The sequence below is a fragment of the Cyprinus carpio genome, chromosome A17 (assembly GCF_018340385.1).
Source record: "Cyprinus carpio isolate SPL01 chromosome A17, ASM1834038v1, whole genome shotgun sequence".
Classification (NCBI taxonomy): Eukaryota; Metazoa; Chordata; class Actinopteri; order Cypriniformes; family Cyprinidae; genus Cyprinus; species Cyprinus carpio.
The window spans coordinates 14004850-14031588 of NC_056588.1; the positions used below are offsets into that span (position 1 = coordinate 14004850).

Sequence of the window (26739 nt, forward strand, 5' to 3'; positions counted from 1 at the left end):
TCCCGGATGCTAGTTCTGTACAGGACTTGTCTTTTTAACTTTTTTTTATTTTAAATCCATTTCAGCCTGACGGAAACCTGAGGATGAATTCCTGGCAAAAGGAAAGGGATTAAGAGAATGTGACTCATCCTTTTTTTTTTGCCACCCCTAAGCTCATTCTCCAGTGATTAAAGGCACACTTGAGTGTTAAACGCTGAGGCTGTCCTCGCCACGTGTTTACAAGCCTCTCTTTGGGACTGATGAATGGCACGGGCGACAGAAACAGTGTTTGGAGGAGAGCTGATATGGCACTTGTCTAAGCGAGAGAAACAGTGGCTCGAGTCAGGAAACAATACCTCAGCCTGACTGGCATTGTCTGCAAGAAATGTCAAACAGGCTGCATTTGCATTTGCGCTCGTTAGTACAGCATTCACGCCCGTTCACCGCGACAGACGTGCCTCTGAGAGCACAATTAGTCTCAGGCAGCTACTATCTTTGCTGTGTACTGCTCCAGTGGCTAATATAGTTGCACTTTTCCAGCTAATCCAAGCCTTGGATGCTCTTGCGAGTGCTCTGATGGTTTTATCACATCACAATGGTAAAGAAAGTGCTTTGTCTGACTTGCTCTTTATAGACTGACTCCACTAACACTATTGATGGTTTTCCACTGTGGCGTGCCAATTTAATCCTGTTCCCTCCGGATAAAATGTCCAAATGCATGCTGGCTCTTGGCAAAGATGTCACAATCAATGCATTGCCTCGAATCAATTGATACATACACGTTAAATAATAATTGCACGGTCAAGTATTGATAAAAGCGAGACCCTATGAGGTTCCTCTATAAGTAGAGAGCACTGTCTGTTCTTTGGGCTGGCCAGCGGGGCAAACATCAACCCGCTTTAGGCTACGGTTCCACATCCTAACCCTTTAGAATCTGGAGCCCATCTAGAATTTAGACAGCGAGGTCTCATCCATCAGTCACATGTGCTTTAGCCATCTGAAGAGTGACCTGTGATCCGACAGAAATCCCTGGGAGGAAAGTGCTTACCTGCACCTTTCTACACAAGCTGCTCTATCAATCTCACCATCGCTGCTGGAGGCGTTCTGGAAAACACACGCTATTTGTGCCTTAAAAGTGTGCTGCAACATTTACTATCAAAAAGACACTTTGCTAGACCTAAATTTGTTATGATTTTCCAGAATGACACTGGAATTGTGTCAGTCAATGGCTGAATTCAAACTGAGGAGAAGATAAGAGAGACCATGGACTGCGTTACTTTTCTTTTTCTTTTTTTTAATTTCACATTTATGTCCTTTAAAAAGAAACATGCATCATGATGAGATCAACTGCTACATTAAGCTTTCAAATAAATAGGATAAAAAATGGCACTCTGACATCGATTGCTTAAGCAATATTTTGTCTATTGAAAGTGTGAAATATATCAGCTCTGAGCAGAAATACCCAGCACCATGGGGCTTTAGAAAATGGTGGTATGTATTTTTTTTTAGCAGCTGTCTGAAACACTCTGCTCTCCTCCCAAAAAAGAAGTGACAAAATGAAATCCTTTGAAATCGGACATGATGCATGTCTCACCTGAGAAAATAGTGCGGAGAGAAGCCGCAGAGAGAAATACAGCCAGCCAGAAAAAAGCCAGGACTAGATATTAGCCTACCCATCAGGCTACACAGTAAAAAATGATTTTTCAAATATCATTGGAGTACGTTTTGAAAGAAAATGCCACCTTAGTTTTCTACTTCACGTTTAAGCCAGTGTGTTACTGATTCTTTGTAATAGTTTTCTGAAATTTATTAGCAGAGTGAAAACTGTTTCCAAATTCAGAGTACAGGAAGTTTCATTGTGTATGTTTCAGTAAAGGTGTAAACGCTGACAGAAAATGACATCCGTATGAAAAACTCTATAACCCATCCATCACTTTTACCTGCTTTTGGCACGTTGACGTGCACGTCAACAAACCGAACTGCTAATCATTGAATCAATTAAAAAATAATTTCTCAAAAGAGTCACGCACTCATTCACTCTCTCAGGGGTGCACTTGCGGGCCGGGGCCAAACTAGCGAGCCGTCACCCGCAAGCGAGCAAGAGCAATCTGCTTTTTCATTTTTCAGCATGGCCAGGCCCAGCCGGAGATTGATCGTCACATATGGCCCCAGAAAACAAACTGTCAATACCTTGAGCGCTGGAGAATTTGAACAAATAGCCGCCCTCCCATTCAAGCTGCTCACTGCGTCCCATTTAACAGATTTTATTGACAGTTTCCTTCTTGTAATTAAAGGGAAAACTACTGGCCAGCAACCAAGATAAAGTTCAAAGATGGGGTCAACACAAAGGGAGCCAGAGGGCCATGGTGCGATTGTCGACAACATCAGAGCCTGTTATTGACATGCAGGTGCATAGTGATGGGCTCCTTACTTAAGAGGCATCTGAGCAGAGTCTTATGCTAATTTGGAGAGAGGCCGCAGACGTGCTTTTGAAGGATTTCAAGAGGGGCAGGGAGGGGTGGGAACACTGTTTAGTGTTTTGTTGTGTGTGCATGTGAATAGAGGAAGAAAAAACATGAGAGAAAAAAACGAAGGAGATATTGAGATATCACTCGAACTGTACCTAAATAACTATACCACTACATCTGTTGTTAAGATTCCCATAGGAGGAGATGAAATCAAAAGCAGGGAGTTTAACTCTTTCCATGCTGATACATTATCAACAGCGCATCCTATTAAGAGGGACGATGAATAAACAAACATGCTTTAACTGAGCTGATGACAGGAAATTCAAGAGGCTTCAAGTGCACTTCAAGCTAAATGCAGCATCTTTATTTCATTTGCAGTAGGATTGCTGTAAATGATTTTGTTAATTTGTTAATGACACTTTGGACAATGTAAATTATAATGGAATGTACAGTAGATTTTAATCAGAGCAAAGATCTTATTTAAGTTATATAAATATATCTGTCATGACAGATAGAAGTGGGTCATGACTTGTGTCCATGATAAAGAAAAAAAAAAGATTATTCTGTAAGAATAATGGTTTCATAGGGTTATATACCATTGACTCTAAAAGCATTTAGTAAAAAGTCATATATTTTCTTTACAAATTCAATACATTAATCTTTTTTTAAAGACGTTTCTTAAAAGATGTTTTTAAATAAATTTATTTAGTTAGTTACAAATATGATGAATTATTAATTAACAACTATTATTAGGTTTTTGGAAAGTTGCAACACAACGCCATTATTCTTTTCTAATAATTAATAATACAAGATTTTGTCAGACTACTAAAGGTCAAAATTAATTTTAATTTAGAAATTTAAACATGCTCATCATAGAAAATCATTATGTTTATAAATCGCATTTATAATTTATTTTTGAAGACATTAATTCAGGGGTGTCCAAACTCCACTGTCCTGCAGAGTTTAGCTCCAACTTGTCTCAACACACCTGCCTGCAAGTTTCTAGTATGCCTAGTAAGATGTTGAATAGATGGTGCAGGTGTGTTTTATTGGGATTGGAGATAAACTCTGCTAGACAGTGGCCCTCCAAGAGCAGGATTGGGCACCCCTGCATTAATTAATCTGGACAAATGTTTTGCAATTAACCTTTTTTTTTTGTCCAATGCAAATGTGTTGAAAATTGTGTTTTCAATATTTTGTTGCCTGAACAATCCATAACCGCATCACATATTAAATACATAAAATCAAATACGCCATCTGCTCTGACTGAAATCATGTGTCTGCAAGTGTCTGCTCATTTTACCTGAGTTAGCCAGGGCTATAGCTTTAAGAGTGACAAACTCCTCCTTCTCCAGCTTCATGCTCTTGTACTTCTTCACCAGCTGAAGAATGGTGTTATTCAGGTCTAGCAAGCCAGCCAGCTTGGACTGGTCCTCATCCATGATGTAATCTTCAGCGTATACCAACTTGTCCTCAATAGACAGCGAGCGGTAGACTACACGCAGGATCAGGATCTCCATCCACGCGCTCTGCAGAAGACTCATCTGGTCCGCCAGTGAAAGTGTGGAAAACCCTGAGAAAAAGCGAGAGAAAGAGCTTTGTTCAACTCAACAACCAATGTTCAGCTTCAAATCAACATTCAACGGTGGTATATGATATAAAAGCTCAGTTGGTTGTCAGAAGTTTCCGGTTGTTAGTGGAAAGAATTGAAATTCTGGAGGTGTAATACGGAAGAAAACTCCAGTGGGAGAGAGCTGAGGCACCTAGCAGGAGCCTTGGCTCTCATCTTCTGCTACGCTGCAGGCCAGGGGGCATCCTGAGGGAGGGCACTCCTTATCTCCCCCAACATGCAGCATGGATCAATTCTTCCCATCACACCAACTGAAAGACTAATGGCTTGCCTCAAACTCCTTCTCCTTCCTCCTCCCCCACTCTGCACACACACTTTTTCCTCATTTTCCTGTTTTTATGTTTGAAATGAAGGAAACTGAAGTTCATGTTCATGAATGCCACTTCACGTGTTGACTATTGACTATCACGTGTCCTTGGTCTGTCTATAATACAAGGCGGTCAACCATCATGTTCAGTTTGAGGTGTGAGAAACATACTTAATATTGAGGTATAAGGGTGATACTTCTAGATGTTTGCTAATACTATTAGACTCCAACTATATGATGAATTAATGCAATGATTCTCTTTTTTTTCTGATTAATCCACACACTGTTGAGGGATCTCAAATGGAGGGTTAAACCTTTAATAATTTCTATGTACTGGCTTTGGACTAGGTCAGATGAACACTATTGAAATAACAATAATAATAAAAATAAAGAAAAACACTAAATAAATAAATATTCTGAAAACAAATGTTATTTTTAACACACATCATTGGGACACATAAAACACAAGGGAGTTAAAATAAAGGCTAAAAATGCAAATACTTTCCAAAACCGACATAGCCTATAAAGACCAAACAATTAAACATAAAATCTTAATAAATTGCATAAGTGCTTGAGAGCCGTCGGTCAGCTCTGAAGGTGAGGGACAGTCACAACAGCACCTGTTGGTTTTGGACCTTTTTGTCTCATCTCACTTGCTCTGCTCTTCCAAGAACAGATGAAAAGTCTCTCTTCGCGACAGTGAGGGGGCTAATCTGGGTGGCGGGGGAACATGAGGAAAAAGATGCTGACCAACATCTGTTGTGGAGAGATGCCTTCAGAGGAAGCAAACAATTTCACTCATTTTTTCCTTCTCTTTTTTGAAATCTCTTTCTGTGAGTTAATCACTAATGGCAAGGAGCTCATTAGGTATAGGTTTCGGGCTATTGTTTATACCAACTGCTAATTTATTATCCCAAACTGTTAACATCTCTGATCTCATTAGAGGCAAACTAAGAGCTGGTGAGCAGTTGGTGCCTCCCCTGGCCTGCTGGTGCTAGAGTGCTCAATGCCAGTTGGCAGGGTCATCTTCTACTACTTAATAAAATCATCAAAAGGGATTAAGCCAAGAATTTCTTAAGGGGGTCCAATGTAAGACCGCTGCATTCTTCCAAAGACACTGGCCTCAATGAAAGGTGGCATGGACTAAAAATAAGATCACACTCCCATGGCCTCCTCAGAGGTATCCTTTAATATTGCTGAGAATTTGGAAAAAATCCACTGACATACATATATGCAAATCAGATTTTAAACTGCAAAACTCATAAATAAAAATAATAAAACATAAGCATATTTTAGCCTATAAATAATGGGGTTTGAGAAAGTTAACTGAATATTTAAAAAGCTTTTTCATGTTTAAATATTTTCTTTAATCTCAACGCAATATGTGCAGACAGCTATAAGTAAGCCATTGGTAAATTCAATTCGAAAAATTATTAATACCGTGGTGCTTTTGCTCTGACACATCAACACTGACCGAACAAATGGTGTAAATTTGAAGTCTGTTTGTCCAACCAATGGAGGACACCAATATTATTATTTTTGCACTTCCGGTTGGTGACATTTGTGGCACAGAAACATTTAAATGGTTATCAGCAATGGAGTTTATCATGAAAAGAAACAAAACATACAGGAGTCAAATGAATGATGGAGGACTAAAGACATTATGCATCAAAACAGATCAAGAGACACAGAAAGAGAGAGACAGAGGGACAAAGAGAATGAGAGCACGAGGGACAAACAGAGAGACAAAATAAAGGCAGGGGGTGGGAAGGGGGTTGTGGAGTGGAGCGGAGTGGCAGATGGACAGAGCCCATCGCCTAGAGCTCCCCCTGTGCCACTCCCAGCCCTCCCTCTCAGCCACTGCTGTTAGTAAATAATTAGATTTACACATTCCCCAATCTCCACACATCTCTCCACAGAATAATTAAAAGCCGGATGATTAGTTTATTGAGTGGAAGGAAGAACTTTTTTTCCCTCTTTATTGAGGTCCATCAATGATTTTATCAGGGGCTTGTGCTTTTACGGTTGTCATGCCAGTGCAGGCATCCAATTTTTCTTATCTCCCTGATTAATACAAATGCTGTTTCAGGACGCATTAATTAACAGATACAAATCTACGTTCTCATGGCCGGATCGATAGAGAGAAGAAAAGAGCCATCAATGTGAATTTACTGCTGATGATGGAAAAGGCTCTCTATTGACATTTATGTGAGGGGAAACTTTAAAGATGCATTTTTCCCCTTCTTTTCATCTGTTATTTCATTTCACAAAAGAGCTTGGTGGCGAACATGATTACAGTTCACCTTTGGATGCTTTGCTGCGGGAGAAATGATCCAAAGAGCCAAATTAAAGCATCTCGCTGTCATTTCAGCTGTGGCAAATGTGTACAACCCTTTTCCCAAAGGACTTCCTGTAACAAGAGGAAGTTTATTGACTCAGTACAGACATGACACTAGACAAGGCATGACAAACTACACACACACACACACACACACACACACACACACACACACACACACACACACACACACACACACACACACACACACATACATACATACAAAAAACACTATTTATTTCAGTCACTTTCTTTTTTTCTTTCTTTCTTTCTTTCTTTCTCAAAAAGCATTTATACATGACAATTATTTATTTACTAGCCATGTTAGTAAACATTACTAGCCTCTTTTATTTGACAGACACAGAGCAGACTGCCCCATCCTGATGACACATGAGCATTATCTGATCCAGTGTTCAATCTCCAGTAACGTCCTCTCAATTTAACTCTCTTAGCCCGAAGACCAGCTTCAGAGCTCAGACTCCCTCTCTCTCCAGCAAGACTGAAGGGGCTTTGCCACAGGCACAATCTCTCTTCTTCTCTCTATCTTTCAGTAAACTGATGCTCTTTGTGCTAGATGGGGAGGAAAGGCTAAGTATGTGGATCTGTGAAGGTTACACCAGTAGAAGGTAACTGATGGCTGAGGCCTTGTGAAACCTGCAGTGGCTTTTCAGAAGACATAAGCATTGGGAAGGTTTTTTTTTTTTTTTTTTGAGCAGCGCGTAGCACAGGCTGACAGAAAGAGGCTGCGGTGCAGCCATGCGAAGTTAACCCCTGCCGGGCAGGACTGCTCACCACCAGGCCTCACAGCAACCACCAGCCGTCCGTCTGCCAAATCTTTTCTGACTGCACGTTTACACACTGAGAGAGCCCGCCGAGACAAACACACACACATATGCAGTCGTTCCTCCTCCTCGTCTTCCTCGAGGCAGACTTCACCTCAGCAGCGCTGCTTAGCCGTCATATAAACACACGTGCGCTCAACTCCTCCGTCTCACTCTCAGCAAAACCCCTGCTTATTTTCTCATGGTTGCAGGGTAAATGAACATGCTTGAGCAATGAGAATCAGCGCTATTCTGTGTGCCGACCACACTGTATGTTTATTTGATGCATCCTGGCTCCCTCCTGAGCTCCTGTGTGAATATACACTCTATTTGCTTTCACACTTTGTCAAGACGATGATGACACGTTGACTAATCTACTTGCAAATATAGTGCTGTGGAGAGTGAAGGTGAGACTTAGTAATATTAGTAGTCCAAGTTGTAATATCGCCTTAACAGAACAGCATTTGATAACAAAAAAACAACCAACTATCAATCTATAATAGATTTCAATGCATTAACATCTCACAATATCCGGAAAAACAGCATGATTGTGAGAGTGATACTGCTTTTATACTATACAGTTCAATAAACAATAAATTAATATTGATTAACTTCCATTTTAAACTTGCAATATTAATTTTTACATTTTGCAGTTTTGCTCCACAATAGAAATTGCTCAAATCGAATCCACAGCAATACATAGTGATAGCTGTTTCTATCAGTGTTTTAGAATGAATCATTTTTAGAAAATGATTCAGTGATACAGACTTATTTCATTCCTGAATGAATCAGTGCTTTTGCATTAAATGATTGAATGAATGATTCAATGACTCACTCAAAGAGTCACATGTCACCACCTACTGGGGTAACAATGCATATATCACAATATATATCACAATATATACACCATGAAACTAAATTCTTCTTTATAATTTACTGTAATAATATATTGGTCAATTTTTAACAAATGTTCTGATTTATTTCATATTTGGTAATAAAGTATAATCCCCCCCCACTTAGTTGTTTTACCTCTGTACTACATTATGTTGTACCAATAAAACAGAGATAAATAAATACTACATACACGCATAAATACATAAAGCACGCATACATAGTATATTTGATTCACTAGAAAAGACCATTTGCAGCATCAATCTCCAAATAAGCCATAAAAGGAAGTGTCTTTGGAATACATTCAGCTGATTGGTGATTACTGTAAGCTTACAGATAAACCTGTGGTGAGGCTAATGATGCCAAAGGCCATGGTGAGAAAAGAGCAACCACCATGCCAGTCTGTCTGTCCATTTACTGCCCCAGTGAGACGCTGAGACGCTTCCCCCATACCAGTTAAACCAGGCTTCTGCATAACTCCTCCACCTAAACAAGTCCCACCCAACAGAAGTCCCGCACAAATCAAAAACAACATGAAAAGGCAAACAAGAGTGTTTTGTGTGTGTGTTAACAGTCGGGTCTTTAGTCTCCCTTCCCCCCTCAGAGAGGAGGGGGGACACGGGGGAAGTGATGACAGGAGCCGCATACACACAAACTGCTGCAGCACTCCTCTTTGCTTTTATCACCGGCCGCCTTTCATCTCCACAAAACAACACCAGTCAGAGAGAGAAAGAGAGAGAAATCACACTTTTTAGGAGGGAAAACACATTAACACCGCCATAGCTGTCCACATCCACTTAGCTGCTAAGCAAATATTCACCTGTCAGTGTGAGGCACACTGCCGTACAGCGTTTACCGTGATCACATGCGCACCGCTATGGTGTTAAACAGCTGCTGGCTTCTGCTTTACCATTCAATAGAGTTAAACAGAATTGAGTGATTTTCCCTCAGGCTTTTCTTTGGGGAAAAAATGGAATGGTTTTTTTGCCACTTATTATTTTGTTTCCGTTCTGTGAGGAATTTTAGAAACTGAAAGCTTTCAGTTGAAGGCTAATGGTGAAGAAAGGTGAAGCAAAGGTTATCAACTGTGTCATTAGACTATCAAAACCTACAAAGGCACACAAATGTTATTACATATTACTGGTACATATTATTCCCAAAAATTACATTTAAAAAAATCTTTCACTAAAATGCATCAACATCAATGCATTCACCTGGGGTCAATCACTCTTATTTTTCAAACCGTCTACTTCAACTATCTGGCTTCAATTTGTTATATAATGCCACTTTTCACAATCCAATCAATTACTAAAAGATAACTCCTTTTTTTTTTATTATTCTGTCTATTATGGAAATTTGTCATATAAAGAAAGCTAAATCAGTTGTGAAAATTTGGTGTTCACCTCTGGTTAATTAAACTGCATTTAAAAAAGTGCAATAAACACACAACTAAACAAAAATATAGCTTTATTTGAGTTGTCACATCTTGCTGCATACAACTGGGATGTACGTATCTTATTGTTTGCTGTTGTCTTACAGGATTTGCTCCACCCAAATCAGAGGACATGCTGCATCGTCATGTTAGCACAGCTTCTTGATTCTAATGCACCTAATTAGCAATTGGCAGACTCTTAATTGCATACATTAAGGCCGATTGGTGGTGGAGATTAATTCTAAATATACCCAGACAGCTGGTTAAGATAGCATGGATTACTGTTTGGACTGTACTTTTCCACTTAATTGCGTATGGAAACGAGGCAGCAACAAGCACATGTGCCCTGATGGCGGCCACGGAGAAGGGCGGTAGCTCCCCGGACTGCAATAAAGCATCCATGGCAGAGGCTCCACAGATGGAGTGACATTAACCACAGCACCGAAAAGCCATTTCCAACAATGAAATATCAATATTTACATTTTAATGACACCTTTTTCTTATTTCTCCCCAGAGTCTCTTACGGTTGGCGAATATTGAGGTGCCTCTTAAGTATTTCAGGTGGAGGTTAATATAATGAATCTCGGGATTGACATGGATTTGGAGATTTTATTGTTTTTATAAAAGTTATGTTGAACTAATGAGATTATTAATGTGGCGAAAAGATAAAACAAACATGTCTCTTTCTCATGGGGTTTGGTTCCGCTCATCCCGTAGTTCCAGTTTTTCGTGCCGATGTTTGCTGAAACGATAGCAGTTTTGTCCTATTCCTATCAGGGGGTATTAGTGTAGTTTGCACAGAGCTCTAGAGCTCCCCCCTAACTCCTGTGCCAGTCGGACGCCTTTGATGTGCGCCTCCCCCACGGGGGTCAGAGCGGCTCCCACTGGCAGGGACCGCAATCACCGCTGTTCCATCAAGCACAAAAGGATGTGTTAGTAAAGGCCACAAGATGCACAAAGTGAGGGCTTAAGCCTGAGCCTCAGACGCCCCCTTAGTTTGCCACGGCATATAGACAGGAGCGTGAGAGTGTGTGTGTGCACATACGGGAGGGGTACAGGGCAAATACTTATACGGATTCATTTGTTTTCCCATGCTGATCGATAAAACCCCTTACGAGGCTGTATTGACATCCCTATCTCATCTGGACATATAATAAAATAATAACACAAGAAAAAAATATTTGATGATGCATTCTTCTCTGAGACATGGAATAACTACGATAACTGCAGCATATTATTTTGTATGCTTATGGAGATTAAATTTGGGAGAAAAACGTCCAGATCTTTCGGATAGACACCTGACTGCATGGATTAATTTCATACTGGAGGATTAGTGTCTCTCTCAAACATGATCTGGCCAGACAAACAGAAGCAGAGGAATGCCATGCATTTCCACAAACACTCTGGTGTCAACAACACATGCAGACAGAGAGGGAGTTTTGCGCTTAAAGCGCGCCTTAATGCTTCCAAGACAAGACATTACCCCATTCCACGGCAATGAGCACCTTTTAATTTCTGCAAAAGCCACGGCTGAAAATCTTAATTAATTGTTCCATACTGCTTCAGGGTCATTATGCAATGTAATAAAAGCTGTGTAATTATGAAATTTTACAGCCATTACTGAGGCTGATAGCTCGTATTTCATCATCAGGCGGGCCGATGGCTTTCCAGGCGCACGGCTCCAAGTGATGGACTGCACACAGATCTATCAGGCCCAAACAATAAGCTGGCCAGGCTGGTGTAATAGCTACCCACAGATGAAGCAACAGATAAAGATAAACTTTAAATCCGCAGCAAAAACCCAAATGCTGTTTAGCAGCCGGCGTGAGTGAGCGTTGAAGCCATGGTTTGATTACGCAATTGGAAATAAGGCAGTGATACATGTGAAGGAAGTAGTCAGGCGTTGGGAATTCGTATATGTGCATTTGAATAGTGAGGTAGTGAGACAGGATGGCAGTGTACATACTTAAAGGAACAGTTCACCTATATTTTGCAGTTTTTCCCCAAATGTATTTATTTATTTAGATTTTGATTGTATGGACAAAGAAATAATCTTCAAAATATCTTTTGTATTTCTCAAAAGAAAGACTTGGAACTACAAGATGGTGAGTAAATGATGCCAGAATTTTCATTTCTGTGTGAACTGTTCCTTTAATGCACATGCACAGAAATAAATTAAAATATAGCAATGGAAATAAGAGAACATGCACTCTGAAGTATAGCTATTTTAGAACAGAGAGAATAATATAACAGAGTAATGCATGAAAGCATCGATCATGATAAACACAAGGGCTTATTTGAGTAGGGCCACAAAATATGCAGGGAGGAAAGAATAAGGCGAAAAGGAATATGCTGATGCCAGTTTGCAAGACACAATGGCTCTTTGGCCTTAAAAGTACAGAAGAGTTTCTGTGGAGGGAAATTCTCTATACCTGAGGGACTGCAACAAAAGAGGTAGAGAGGAAAATTCAGAAAAGGAAAAAAGGAAGGGAGAACATTTTGGACACACTGAAGGTAGCAGACATTTAAATGTGAATTTACATTCAAATATGAAATATGGTGATGAGTAGGAGGACACTTAGATGTTGAGACGTCCATGTGTGAAGAGTCTGTGAGAGAGAAGTGAGTACTGTATTTGAACCAGCATTGCTTTTTCAGTCTCTTTGAATATGAACTGGCTAAAAACTCATGCAGGATCAACACATGTGGGTCAATGACAAATAAGTGACCACAATAAAGAAAATGAAAAATCTTTAATAAATATAAAATAATAATAAAATCTAAATCTTTTATTATCTTTATAATCTTTTTATTGTATATTATCTTTAAAAATAAATATATTCTATCTAAAAAAATAAATATTTTTCAAATCATTGTAAAAAAATACAAATATGTTGAACAACATTTTAAAACAAATAACAATTAAATATTAAAGTAGAATAAAATCTTGTATTATCTTTATCTTCTTATTATAAAATTCCTATATATATATATATATATATATATATATATATATATATATATATATATATATATATATATATATATATATATATATATATATATATAAAAAGAAACAAAATAATAAAGTCTTTTCCAAATCTTGCAAAATTGTTTATATATATATATATATTAAAAACATGTTTATCATAAAAGAGGTCTGTTAAAATCATTGTATTTATGAAGTGCATTTTGAAATGTATTTTTGGAACAGATTAATAGATTTGGACAAACAGCTAAAAATAAATAAATAAATAAAATGAGTGTCATGTTATTTTCCTTCTAAATGCTACTTCAGGTTTTCCGTAAATCTGCATATGTGAAGCACTGCTGATCTGCTCTGCGTTGCACTGTGTGAAGAGGACACTTTCTCTGTTTAAAACATAGCCAATCACTTTATTCATAAGCAACACACTGGGCACGACCATACACGAGCAATGTTGCCTTGCTACCGCATCGATAATAATTTACATCATGATTAGACTCGTGTCTGAGAAATATGTTGCACATCTTCGAGAGCTGCCTGTTTAACTCACAGCCTCGTTTGGACGTGTAGATGTGAGGTTATAATTCCTCAAAGCCAACCGACAGCTCATATCCAATTCCATTTTCCAGCCTGCTTACACTCTGATAGAGATGATGCCCCTCTGAACTGATACTTTGGGGTGGGGTTTCAGGGGAGGGCCATTTCGAGCCTGTCTGTGAACTTTGTATGAACCTCTAGACCAAAAAAAAAAAAAAAAAAAAAAAAACATAATATGATGACAAGCCTGTTCTACCTCCCAGCAAATTTGCTGTTGGAGATGGGGGGATTGAAATAGAGTTTGGTTTGTATAATTACGTCAATCTGTCTTTATATTCCACTAGCATATCACAAATTGAAAATACTAAAAATTGACTGCTCATTCTGATGGTTAATGATTGGCGTAGACACAGCGATGATTTATTGGTTACTTACTGATGTGACACATTTGCATCTTATTAGATGGAGATTACTAGGAGGCCCTTTCAGATTGCAGGACGTGGCCCTTCACAAACTGCCTGATGGATTGATTTGATTTGCAAATGTAATCAAACTAATAAGAGGGAAAAATGAGCAATAATGCCTTGTTTTTTCAACGGGCAATCACACAGGGCCGCCCCCCGCTGGCTGTGGGGCAGACACAAGGCCTGATGGGTTGGTAAGAATGCAGAGCTGGTAAGAGGCCAGAAGGTTACTGTCACACCTATTCAGCTCTCTTACAGCCTTTATAAAGCAAATGTGTCCTTTATAAAGGCAGACATGTGAGAGGACAGATAAACATGAGCATTGTGCAGAGCTTTGCACTCACACTCGCATTTGTTTTCACATGACAAAGCATGATGCAAATCTGACTTCTGCCAGGTGCATTTCCAACAGGCTGAGACAGACGTGTTTACTTGTGAGGTGTGGTGTAAGCTGGCCATTGCGTGTGGCGGACAATCACTCCATATTCTGTGATGCATTGTCTATTATCAAAAATGAGGAAAAATCAGAACATCTATATTAATTTCAAGGAGGAAATCAATGCTTAAATATGGTGAGCAATAATCACATGAAGACATCCATCATGTGCTCCTAACATAATCAAAATTATTTTTGTTTATTTATTTATTTTCCTAGTCAAATATCACAATCAATTTTAGAAGCTGTTACCACACTATAAGCAACTATTTTTTTTTTTTGAGCGTTAGAAGCAGTCTAATAACAGATTTGTCATCATTTACTCACTGTCATGTTGCCCAAAACATTTGAACCATATTTATATATCTTTAGAGTGGACGGTGAAGATTATCAGTGAATAGTGACTTATATATCATGTTTCTCACACAAAGCTGTCATTTACCTTGGAGTATATCATACAGAAAACTTATATACTTATATATCTGCTTAAAGATTCTTCCTGCTTTTGTGAAAAAATAACATACAAGCTTGTAAATAAATTCATTTTCATTTCTGAATAAACTATAAAGTGTTAATTTAGCCCTAGTCCTAAGCTACAAAAGTACCATAGTAAATTATTTACCAATATCTTTTCACAATAAATCACTGTCCTCAGACTAATTAGACTTTATGTAACAAATACTCCCAAATATAGGTTAAGAAGACAAAAACACACACCAAAAAGATGCATAGAAAAATCAGCATATAGAAAAAGAAAGGGTAGTCCACATATTGACATGCACAGAAAGAACAAATCCATGTGTAATGGGGTAAAAGTAGAGTCAGGCATCATTCAGACACCTGAGTCAATATGTCACAGATTGTAGGCAGCACATTAGTATGAAGATGTGGAATTCATCCAAAATTCTGTGCTGTGGTCATTTTCAATGTAGACTGTGAGCTGACACGGACTTTACCAGATATGCCCCAAACAAAACCTTGAGAAGAAAACTACTCATTTCTACCAACTACCTTCCTGTTTTGTTTATAATAACCAATTTACAGATTTATATCACTTCAAAATAATAATGAGAGATGCAACTGAAGAGAGCTTATGTGATCATGACTTTTGAACTATGCTAAAACACCAATATAAAATGCATCTCTTTGACACACATTTCTCCAATCCTTTGCTCTGTCTGCACAGCCCTTTTCTCTGAGTGTCAGACTTAATTTAGTGTGTCTCACTTTGCTGAATGTATCAGGAGTGAAACCCCTGCTAAAAGTGAAAATTTGATTTGCTAAAAGGAGCTTCGGGCATCTATTAATCAATATTTGCAGTGTGTCAGGCTGAGGGCGGTGACAGACAAGGCCTCATTTAGAGATTGGTTGGAGTGGGGATATTGGGTGGGGGAGTCACGAATGGGTTTTCTCCTCTCATCCAGGGCAGGGAAGAGGAGGAGGGTCCCAAAAATCACATCTGGGAAAGCACTGGCAGGCACGCCGGCATCAGTGAGGAGGAATAAGCGGGCTTACTCGAGTTTGCAGATAATTATGTTTACATATGATTAGCTCTTCTTCCAGTGGGTTCACGGAGTTAATGAGACAAAACTAGCAAGCACGTTCAGTCAAAATGAGATTGGAGTGAGAAAGAGGGAGGGACTAAACTGAGAAAAAAGGTAGAGAATGACATGACTGTGTTTTCATGAAAAATCAAATGACTCTTGAATCTAAAGTGTCACAGCAGATGTGAGCTGGCAGAATGAATTGAATGTGATGATATAGGTGATACAGCAGACTACATACAGTGGAAAGATGTCAAATCAACATGTCTCTCTATTGTAGTTTCACTGGCTGCACTCAAAAAAGCATGACAAGTGTAGAGTGATTCATGAGCAAATGACCCAAATGACTCTTACACAACACACACATAAACTGGGTTTATTAAACTGGCTATTAGTTCGAATCAGATTTTCTATTTGTTTTGATGGCCACAATAAAAAGTTATCTTGGTCTTTGCAGTATCTAACTGACCCTCATGAAGTTACATTTTTATGGAAAGAAAAATAATAACAATAAAAATTATTTCTATTTGCTAACATTTTATTTTTATGATCACATATTTATTTTAAATACTTTATTTAATGATTAATAGCTTTATTATTATAAATACTAATAATAATATTCTATACACATGCTCATATATAAACATATAGGCCTACATATATTTATAGGAAACACTGGTGAGAAACATGCTTTTTTTAGCACTGTATTACAACGTCAAGAGTGATCGTAAGACCTCTATTTCCATTGTTTTTTTCCATCCTGAAGATTAGGGGCTGGGAAGGGGCTTATGGAGAAAGCAAACCTATGCTTTAGATAAATCCCTCGCTCAGCTCCTGATTAAGACATCTCACCGGCTGCCCAACGACTGAGACAGGGCAAGAGCGAAATAAATAAAGCATAAAACAAAAAACACCTTGCATTCATGGCTGCAGCCTTGAGGCAGTTGTGCATGCTTTGCCAGGGTGACTTTAATTGCTATTGTTTGTATCCAGAACAGGCCACTAAGCCTGTACACACAGGTCAGCCAATAATGATGACACCTCAATCACGTCTGCAGATTGCACTGAGTAAGCACCTCCTGTTTTTTTTTCCCCTAACGAGGTTTCCAGGCGAATATGCTAATCCCACACCGCGTCCGTCCGGTGAGCACGTAATCGTCTTATTATGCCCTGAGAAACCTCGCTGCGATATTTGAGTAGGAGTCGGGCTTCCATGACTCTTTCCTTCTACTGAACCTATTACGAATGCACTGGCCCTGACAATTGAAGGAGCGAGAGAGAGGCCTGGCTGAGGGAGAGAGGGACAGGAAGGTGTAGAGAGTGAGAGAGAAAAAAAGATGGAGGTGGGGGAAGCAAAGGAATGAAGTGGAGTGTGGCAGTACCTCAGTATCTACATAAAAGAGATTAGAGTCGACAGGGTTCCATTTTACAGCTCAATCATATTGTGTTAGCACGCGCTTATCCACGTGCCAGTGGAAACTGAAAGGGAAATAAAGAAAGAGAGAAAGTCCCCGAGATAGGACCAAGAATGGGAGAAGCCCAAGCAATTTCAGCCAGCATAAAGGGCTTGTAATAGTGAGGGTCCTGTCATGCTAAAAAGCTAGTGCCGGTCCGTGCGCCGGCCATTCTTGTAGCCCACTCGTCAAGTCAAGTGAGACCATCCACCATTGTGTGCTGCTGTGTTACGATAAGGCATGTCACAACCATATGACAGCACATTTTCATTTATTTTTATAGCTCCTGTCCAGCGTGAGGTGACTCTAATTCTATTTACAGATTTTTTTATATTTTCAGATTATTTACAGAAGTTTTTGTTCCTGCATTTTTCCACTACAAACATTTGCTCTTTCCTCTTTCAATGTGCAGCTTAAACGCTAAATAAAACTACTACCTCAACACAGCAACTTTTAGTTAAAAATTTTTTTTTTTTTTAGTTTTTTTTTTCTTTTTTACAAATTTGTGTTGCTCCTCTAATCCGATTAACAGTTTTCCCCATATTTTTCTTCATGTTTAGATTTTATTAAAAGTTGTTTTTGTTCCTGCCTTTTTCTGCTATACAAATAATTTTTAAATATATAATGTAATATTTCCACTACAAATGCTAAAATAAAATGACAGCCTGAATACATTACATTTCATTTGTTTTTATTCTTCCTGGCTGATGTGAGGGGACTCTAATTCTATTTACATGATAAAAGTACAGGTTTTTCATTCCTGCCTTTTTTCGCTACAAACATTTGCTCTTTCCTCTCCTCCCATGCATCTTAAATTCTAAAATAATATTACAGCCTGAATACTTTAATCTCACAAATGAGATTTCTCACTCTAATCCACTTTTTTTTCCATCCTCATATTGAGTTAATATCACATTTTCAAATCCTTGCGTCTCCCGTAAATGCCAGGCTAACAGGAACTGGCGACACCGGGGTTTTGGTCAGGCATCCTCTCTGGCAGTGTGTTTGTAAACCATATCAAATGTTTTCACGGCCTGTATGAGCATGTAAATGATCAGAGGAGGTAGAAGGGGCGAAGCCTCGGCACATTAAAAAAGCAATCAGAAAGGAGCGGCCGTGTCTGCGCCGCCGGCGGAGGGAGCTGCCGTCGAGGCGTCTTTAACTCCATTCCGCAAAACACAGACTGCTTCATTATCAGCCAGCTCTCTGCAGAGTCAGCTCCAGTAATACTGAGTGATGTTTAAATTAGTTTACAATTTGCCTGCTCCTCGCATAGGACAGATCGTAAGCGAAGGCGCTCAGAAATGTCAGTGGCACTCCTAACCACTGTAACAAATTGTTGCCCGTACGCTGCACACCTAATGACTTCAAATTAGCTTCTGTGCGAGAGGCTGACAGTTTGTTACGTCTGTTAGCATCATAGCCGCCGTATCATGAGCCATAAATTGGTTTAGAATGCATCAATTAGATTAAAAAAAATTACTGTACCATAGAAACTGGTTGAAAAAGAGAGAAATGTGCACGTGGAGCTTTGGCGGAGCAGTTAGGAGAGGTTAACAGGTCTTTCTGATTGTGAGAGGTTAAGGAATAAAAATCACTCTCAAATGAAAAAAATGTGTTGAGTAAGAAGAGAATTTTATACTGAATCTCACACTTTTCTTTGGAAATTTTCATTGGGATACAGTGGTAATCGGAGCGCGAGGAGCAGGAGGAGATGAGAGCCGCAGGAATACCTGCTCCGGAGATGAGGGGGCTCCTTCCTCTTCAAACAGACACAGAATTGCCTGCCGAGGTCTAATCATACAATCATCTCTCTTCTGCTGAGCAATCGTTCATAGAATGTGAACTCCGAGACTCCTCTGTTTGCTTTCTGAGCAGACATGGCCTACAAAATGAACTAACACATGAACACTGCAGAAAAAAAGCTATGAATGTGCAGATGCATACGCACAGAGTGGCAGAAGTTCATATACATGCACTGTGCTATGAAAAACTGAGGGTTCAAAATTATTACTATTATAATTAATTTTTTATTTTTTTTGCAATACTTGCTAACAATTAGTGAATTGTGAAATTTAATTAATATTTTGCACCACAACTTGTATTCTGTGTAACGATACACTCCTACACTTTCTTGTAACTGGTTTTACATGTATAAATCCTTGAGCCTGAATAAAGACCACTACATCCATCACACTATACTGTATTATATTATAAAATACAATAAATATAGTGCATATAAATATATACTACCATTCAAAAGTTTGGGAATAAACTTTTTTTTTTTTTTTTACATTTTAATATAATTTATAAATTAATTTATAATATTATCAGTGCTAAAAACAGATTTGCTGCCTAATATTTTTTGTGGAAACCTTGATACATTTTTCAAGAATTATTAATAAATAAAAAGTTCAGAAAAACAGTATTTATTTGAAATAGCATTTTTTTGTAACTATAAATGTTTTACTGTCAATTTTGATCAATTCAAAGCATCCTTACTGAATTATAGTATTAATTTCTTTCAAAAAAAAAAAAATATAATATAATAAAAGCATCACACAATGCTACACTACAGTATGTAGTCTGCTATACTTTACTATGTACATAAATGTGCCACATTCCAGAAGCTCCAGCGGTGTGGCTTCCTGCACACAGGGAAAATCCCATTAAATCCACAGGGCAAGTCTGGGTCAATCTGGCATGGAGCAGCAGAAATAACCTCCCAATCCTGCATCTCGTGCCTGGCAGGAAATTGGCACTCTGATGAGCTTTAAGCCCATTTTATGGCTTGTGTGGCACTATGGCCTGGGGCCAGTATTAGCACAGTCATATCTACAGCACAAAGCAAACTACAACACAACTTCCAGTGCAGCAAATAAAGGTTTCAACTTGTTTTGGTTAAAAGAGTGGTTTCTTTTCTTTAGTGAAAGTGGATGCATAAATGTGAAACTGCTGTGAAACTACCACTATGTCTCTTCCTCTAAGTAAACCACTCTTACTATTGTAGGATTTGAGAGCTTTCTTTCTCTTTACCTCATTTTTGCTCTCGCTCCACAGTCGGTCACCTATGGGAAGTTCTTTTCAAACAGTGTGGGCTGAAGTGGGCAGCCACTCTCTGTGACCAGGCCCGTCTCAGATTAAATGCAAAAGAAGGGCTTTGTTAAGAAGATTACTGGAAACTCCTCATTCTGTCTTGTGGAGATGGGCAATAAGCAGTAGAGAGAGGTGGGGGATTGATTGTCTCAATCATGGTCAGTCATGACATTATCGTTCATGGCTAATGTCAGGAATCCTTTCAACAAGGCTGCTGGACGGCTGAAACAGCAGGAGAAAATGCCTCCCCTCCACTCCTGCAGATATTGTGCTATACTGAGGAAGGATTTAAGCTAAAACTAAACAAATTGATCCTGTCTGCTGTCACACAGGGAGGAAAAATGGTGACCTAAGGAATGCATCACTGGTGGAGTGGGTGAAGGCAAATGCCCTTGATTGACAAGGCACAGCTTTGTTTAGAGTTCAGGAGAGTGTTTGGCACTTTCTGAAAACAGCGATTACTCAAACACACTTTACAGTTTTTGTTCAGAATTTGCACAGACAGTGAAGCACAGAAGTCTGAGACTACACTGAAATTCTAGAATTTAAAATATAATTTAAACCTGAAAATAAATATAAAGTTTTAGGATAAATCAAATGTAAAACAATTGAACATTATAATAAACTAGTATATATAGAAAATAAATAAAAATATACTAAATTTTACTAAAATATAAATATAAATAAATACATGTAAATGTATTGTATATTTCTACATACAGTAAAATGAATAAGAACAATATATATATATATATATATATATATATATAATTCATAAATTCAATTATTTTTTTTTTTCATATTTTATTTGAGCTGTACTTTTCTGTATAAAAAATGTATATACTGTATATATTTATATATATATATATATATATATATATATATATATATATTAAGATTTAGAAATTAGAAATTAATCGTATCATTTTCAGACCTCTGGGCTGCACTGTTTTATGGAGTTGTCTTTTATAAATGACATTTATTTGCATGTTTAAACTGACATTTTACACCTGTATTCAACATCTGGTTTGCTCTTTTTCATCTAGACTGAACGTGTTCTGACCCGACCATCCAATCCATGGTTCACACTGAGAGTTTGTCTGTAGTTGTGTATAATTTTTTTATTTTTTTTATCTGTGGTCATGTCCTACCTGGGATATGCTTGGCCCAGCCAATGTTGACCACCAGTTCCCTGTCTGCCAGGTCGCAGAGCGTGGTCAGGGCTTTGATGTCGCTGTCGGGCACGGTGGGGTCAGGCATGGCGTAGATCTTCTCAGGCTCCGCCACCAGCAAGTGAGACACAATCTTGTTATCTGCAAGGCAGCCAAAGGGGACTGTATTTGAACACCGAGGGGAGAACAAAGAAACAGATTGGGGATTATACCAGCAAGGTCATATAGTGTTTGGTTCAGTAGCAAAGAAAGAAATCAGATAACATGAAATATTGGCATTTTTGGTATAGGAATGAATGACTGGTGTTTTTTATAATCAAAAATACAATTTATTGTTTTTTTGTTTATTGGTTAGGAGATTTAATGGTTCAGAGCAGTGGTTCTTAACCAGTTTTGATTTAAGACCCAGATTTATTTGCACATCAAAATGTACCATAACAGTTTATCATAGAAATTAATCTATATTTAAACACAAATATTAACAAACTCTGAATATATATATACATATATATAATGGAGTTTGAATGGCTGGTGAATAATGTGATTTTAAAAACAAAACATAAATAAATAAAATAATAATAAAAAAATAATAATAAAATAAAATAAACTAGACTACAATAAAATAAAACAAAATAAATATTACCCGGTTGACAACCACTACTGCTTTTTAAATTCACATCTATCTGATGATTCTTATTGTGGATTATGCTGTGAATTGTGCATATACAGATTAGTGTCTATCTAATGAGAGAAAGGACACACATTTCAGATCGGATTGCATTGGTGAGGAAGATTGGAACAGATAATTAGCAACACCCTTACAGTAAAATGAATTCATTTGTTGTTTAATCATCTATGTCAATGCTATACGACAGACAGACAGAACCCAAATAAAGCACTGCAATCTCTGTGTGCATGTCTGTGTGTTTGCAAGGCCCAGATGAATCACTTTGAGCCCAGCACATCTGTGTTTGAGCTCCGAGGACAAAACAGGTCACTAAATTAAAAAGCATTAACTTCTGAGGTGTGTGTGTGTGTGTGTGTGTGTTGGAGGAGGGGAAGAAATGGATCAATCAGCCCAGCCCTACTACTCCAGGGAGTGGGGGAGCCTGTAAGTGCTATCTCTAGGTAAATCTTATTTAATGTTTCCCTAATTAGAATCAATGCAACCCAATTTCCAAACCCCATGCCTTTGTTATGTGTAAATAATCAATCAGGTAGGCTGGGACCGTGGTTACTTCTCACTGTTTGTGAAAATAGAGAAAGAGATAGAAAGGAATGAGAGAAAAGATACAGAGAGCTCAGAGACAGACTGATAAAAGCCTCTATTAACGGGACACTGGTCTAAAATATGAAAACCCTTTACAAAACCTAAACATTTGTCTCTACGCCTATGCAAAGGTGTAATCTGGATTACCAACCTCATAAAAAGACATCAGTGGGGATTTATGTTAGAAAAAATATATTTAAATTCCGACCAAAGCAAATTCCCTTTAAGGCACATAAAAAATGCAAAGCAAATTCTAGAGTTAACAAATTCAAATGAAAAATCAGACTGGCTCTTTCAAATGAAAAGTGGGAAGGATGTCATATTGAATGCTTTGTCTGGTTCATTTTCCAATGAGTGGACCATATCCTTCCCCTTATACTGTCTCCCCAAGTCCCCATCTTGCTAGCATACAATAGCAAAGAAAAAAGGAAGTAATGAAAGTGGATGCGAGCTGGACATAGAGAATAAGCTTTAAAATAAGTTGCTTTGGGTGGCTGGAAATAAGCCTGAACCTGGAAGGAGGGATCAGTAGGATTAGGCAGAAGGTTATTCAAAGCACTGTATTCCTAAAATGATTTCTACCACTGTAATAATTAAGATTATTTCCACTGCTATCATACATAAAAGCATATTGTATTCCAGGAGAATATGCTACCATTAAGTAAAAAGGCTTTAGGGACAAATCTGTTAAGCGCTGCCGTGCTGTCTCTTTGCAGAGCAGTCTGACAGCGCGGAAGCGCCGGTATTGTGGGTTTGATGTCTTTGCCAGATTGGATTTAATCCGGATTAGACCTCTCTCTCTCTCTTGCGTTAGCTCGCTCTCCCCTAATACACACACACACACGCACAAACATCTTTGTCGATTGGCTCTGTCATATACTACATCTCTGTCTTTCTTGTTTTGTGTCCAATTTCCTGGTGCATTGGAAAGAGGGCAGGTCACTGTAAGATGACATTGAGATATAAGTGAAAGATTCTGTGTTTGATCTCTTTTTTTTTTTTTTTGGATATTGGCTATTTCACAAAAAAAAAAAAAAAATAATAATAATTGTAATCATTTACTCACCCTTTTATTTATTTATTTATTTATATTTTATTGTGTGTGTGTGTGTGTGTGTGTTATATTTATTTATTTATTTATTTATTTATTACCCCATTGACTTTAATGTTATGGCCCAACAAATATTAAGAAATTCTTTAATATATTTTCTTTTGAGTTCTTTAAATTAGCATTTTTTTTTAAATGCAACATTTTGATCTGTTTTAATTTTATTAAAAAAAGTCATTAAATGAATACAATGTTCTTACATGGCTTTTTTGGTGGTAGAGACAGTTGAGGGTTCAAATAGGGGCTGTTTTCTGCATCTATCCGGCGTTTGTACTTCTGTCTTCCACCACGCACACGGTCCAGTCGAACGCCTGATGAAAAAGAGGAGACACAAAAAACAACAACATTTACTTATCAAACATCATTCTAGAATGAACACAGGCTTTCAGTAAAGCAGTCAGATAACCTGCGCTGTCACTTTAAAAGCACTGTGAGGGGAGCGGGCTGCTGTGAGCCCGCCATAAACGGCACGGCAGCTGTCAGTGGCCATTTCAGGGATGTGGACAGGAGATGACCAGCTGCTGACAGACAGGGGCACAGTCGCTCTCTCCATGTGACATCCAGACACGCACCTGCCCATCTCCTGCTTGTAGCGCGTGTGCATCTTTAGTGCACTCAGCTCACAGAAAAATAACAGGTAAAAAGCAGAGGGACATGTGTGTTGTGTTAACACGCAAAAGTGTTGGTGACAACAATTACAGGAGACGTTAACACTCAAGAGTGCAGAGGCGTTGAAGTACTTGTGTGAAGCACATCACTGTGTCTTTAAAGGCGTCCCATTCTCCTCCATCATTCAAAGCCCCCATCGATATTTTCCTCCACAAAGAGAGCAAATAAAATGTGATGGGTGAGTAATTTATTGAGGCGCGACAGTTGTGAAAACATTCTGAATCCATCCATCGCGATCCTTGATTCTGATAAGTGCAGAGCCTTAAAGACCTGTCCCTGCTTTTAATTAATTGACATACAAAAGAGCCTTAATTTAATTATGCAAACCTCTCAAGGGGGTGGGTGGTTTCCATGGAAACCTTTTAAAGGTGGCCCAGGACCCGTTTCACGTTGCATGCTAGAAAGGAACGGAATGGACAGGAAGGCCCAGTGGGCCGGCCCTCGTTTCACAATTAAAACACTGGAATTCTCGTTTATCTGAATGGTGCTCAATCGCCACCTCCACTGGGATTTCAGGGCCTGACACTCTCTGAATAATTTAACAATGAGATGCACCTTTCTCATATTGAAGAGAACTGACTGAAATTTTGAAGTGCTGCTTATGGGTTTTACCTGATTATATTTTAACTCAACACAATGTGAATCTATTTGTGTCTATCTATCTATCTATCTATCTATCTATCTATCTATCTATCTATCTATCTATCTATCTATCTATCTATCTATATATATATATATATACTCTTGAAGTATAGATCTGGAATATGTACAATAAGTGGAGATAAAACATAACCATGACACAAACTTGAAATCACACTATGCAGATTTTCATTCATAATGTTCACACTTCATGTTCATAATGTTCACAGTCAAATAGACTTTACTGACTAACTAGTCTGTTATGCTCATTAAAAATACTGCTTTATTCCATTATTATTGATGCCTTTCTAAATAAGCTATCCATTCCAACTAAATAGTAACCATAGTAGTAATATTTCCTCATATAGATCAGTGTTTCACTATGACTGCACAACATGCAGGCGTATTTTGGGACGGAGTGATAATGAGTGTTAATTAACTTTGACCCTGGCTGGTTGTTGATTATGTGACATTGTACTCCAGGACAAAAGCAGATCCGTGACCCTGTTTGCTCACATTTCCATGAAGGAACACACATCCCATAGGCTTCGTTTTACATGAGAACGGTGGTCTTAAAAAGATGTCACATTGTTAGCATAACCTCCTTGATGCCAGCACCCAAAATATGCAACTACACATGATGCTCACAAGTTGACAGCCTCTCATCTTAACAAGACCAAGCACCCCCCGTCCCGCCAGAAACCGGATCCAGCTCCTGCCCGGGTGCCAGGACTGCAGGGTTTATTGGGCTAATTCACTGCTACAGACACACTTGTAATAGCATCACCTGCAGACTGTGCGGCATCTTACATCTTGGTACTTCACAAAACCTGCATTTGACATCCAGGTTAATGCGGGTCAGATATATAGCTCTTTAATTACCCTGATTGGTTGATTTTTCCTGGATCTAGAACAAATACTGCAAATGACATCAAACTGATGCGCACCTGTGTATAAAGTTTTGAGTCCGAGCTGCACCTTCATAGGCCTGCAATGCGCTGGACATAGATGAGGAATTAATGCAGCACAACCCTGAAAGACACCCTCTACGGTGAGATATTATTAGGAAAGCCTCCCTCACTGCTGAAGGAGGATCGTTCAAGGATTTACACGCTCCAAAACAAACAACATTGGAATGAGTTACCCTTTGTTACTGATTTGCAGCCAGCTTTGTGGCTTCTCTTATATGGTTAAGATTAAGATGCGGCTACGGGATGCCAACCCAGGGGCGATCGTTACCCTCCACAAATGGCGAATGTGGCTTCACACCATCGGGATACATCTGTCTGCTGATAGACCTTCTTTCGCCACATGACTGTAAAGCAAGCAGGCGCCTGGCTGCACATGGTGCGCCACTGGGTCGGGTTTCTCACAGACGCAGATACAAAGAGCTGCCGATTGTTTGTTTGATGGTGTATCTATGGGCTCGTGAGGAATGATCTTGATGAATAACATTGCTTCATGGGACGTACACCGCAAAACACCACTCTGATGTTAT

At 38.6% G+C, this 26739-nt stretch overlaps 1 protein-coding gene across 9 annotated transcripts in view; it reads right to left on the reverse strand.

Moving 5' to 3' along the window:
* The window catches only part of LOC109051633 (estrogen-related receptor gamma a), a 154604-nt gene that overhangs the window by 3075 nt on the left and 124790 nt on the right, over nucleotides 1–26739 (reverse strand). For 7 of the 9 annotated variants that reach the window (XM_042774181.1, XM_042774179.1, XM_042774180.1 and 4 more), the window contains 3 exons: nucleotides 24134–24244; nucleotides 21535–21717; nucleotides 3751–4020 (listed from right to left, as the gene is read on the reverse strand). In XM_042774181.1, the coding sequence (XP_042630115.1) occupies nucleotides 3751–4020; nucleotides 21535–21717; nucleotides 24134–24244 (564 nt within the window). The remainder of the gene's footprint in view (nucleotides 1–3750; nucleotides 4021–21534; nucleotides 21718–24133; nucleotides 24245–26739) is intronic. The other 2 variants (XM_042774176.1, XM_042774177.1) reach the window with 1 other exon arrangement.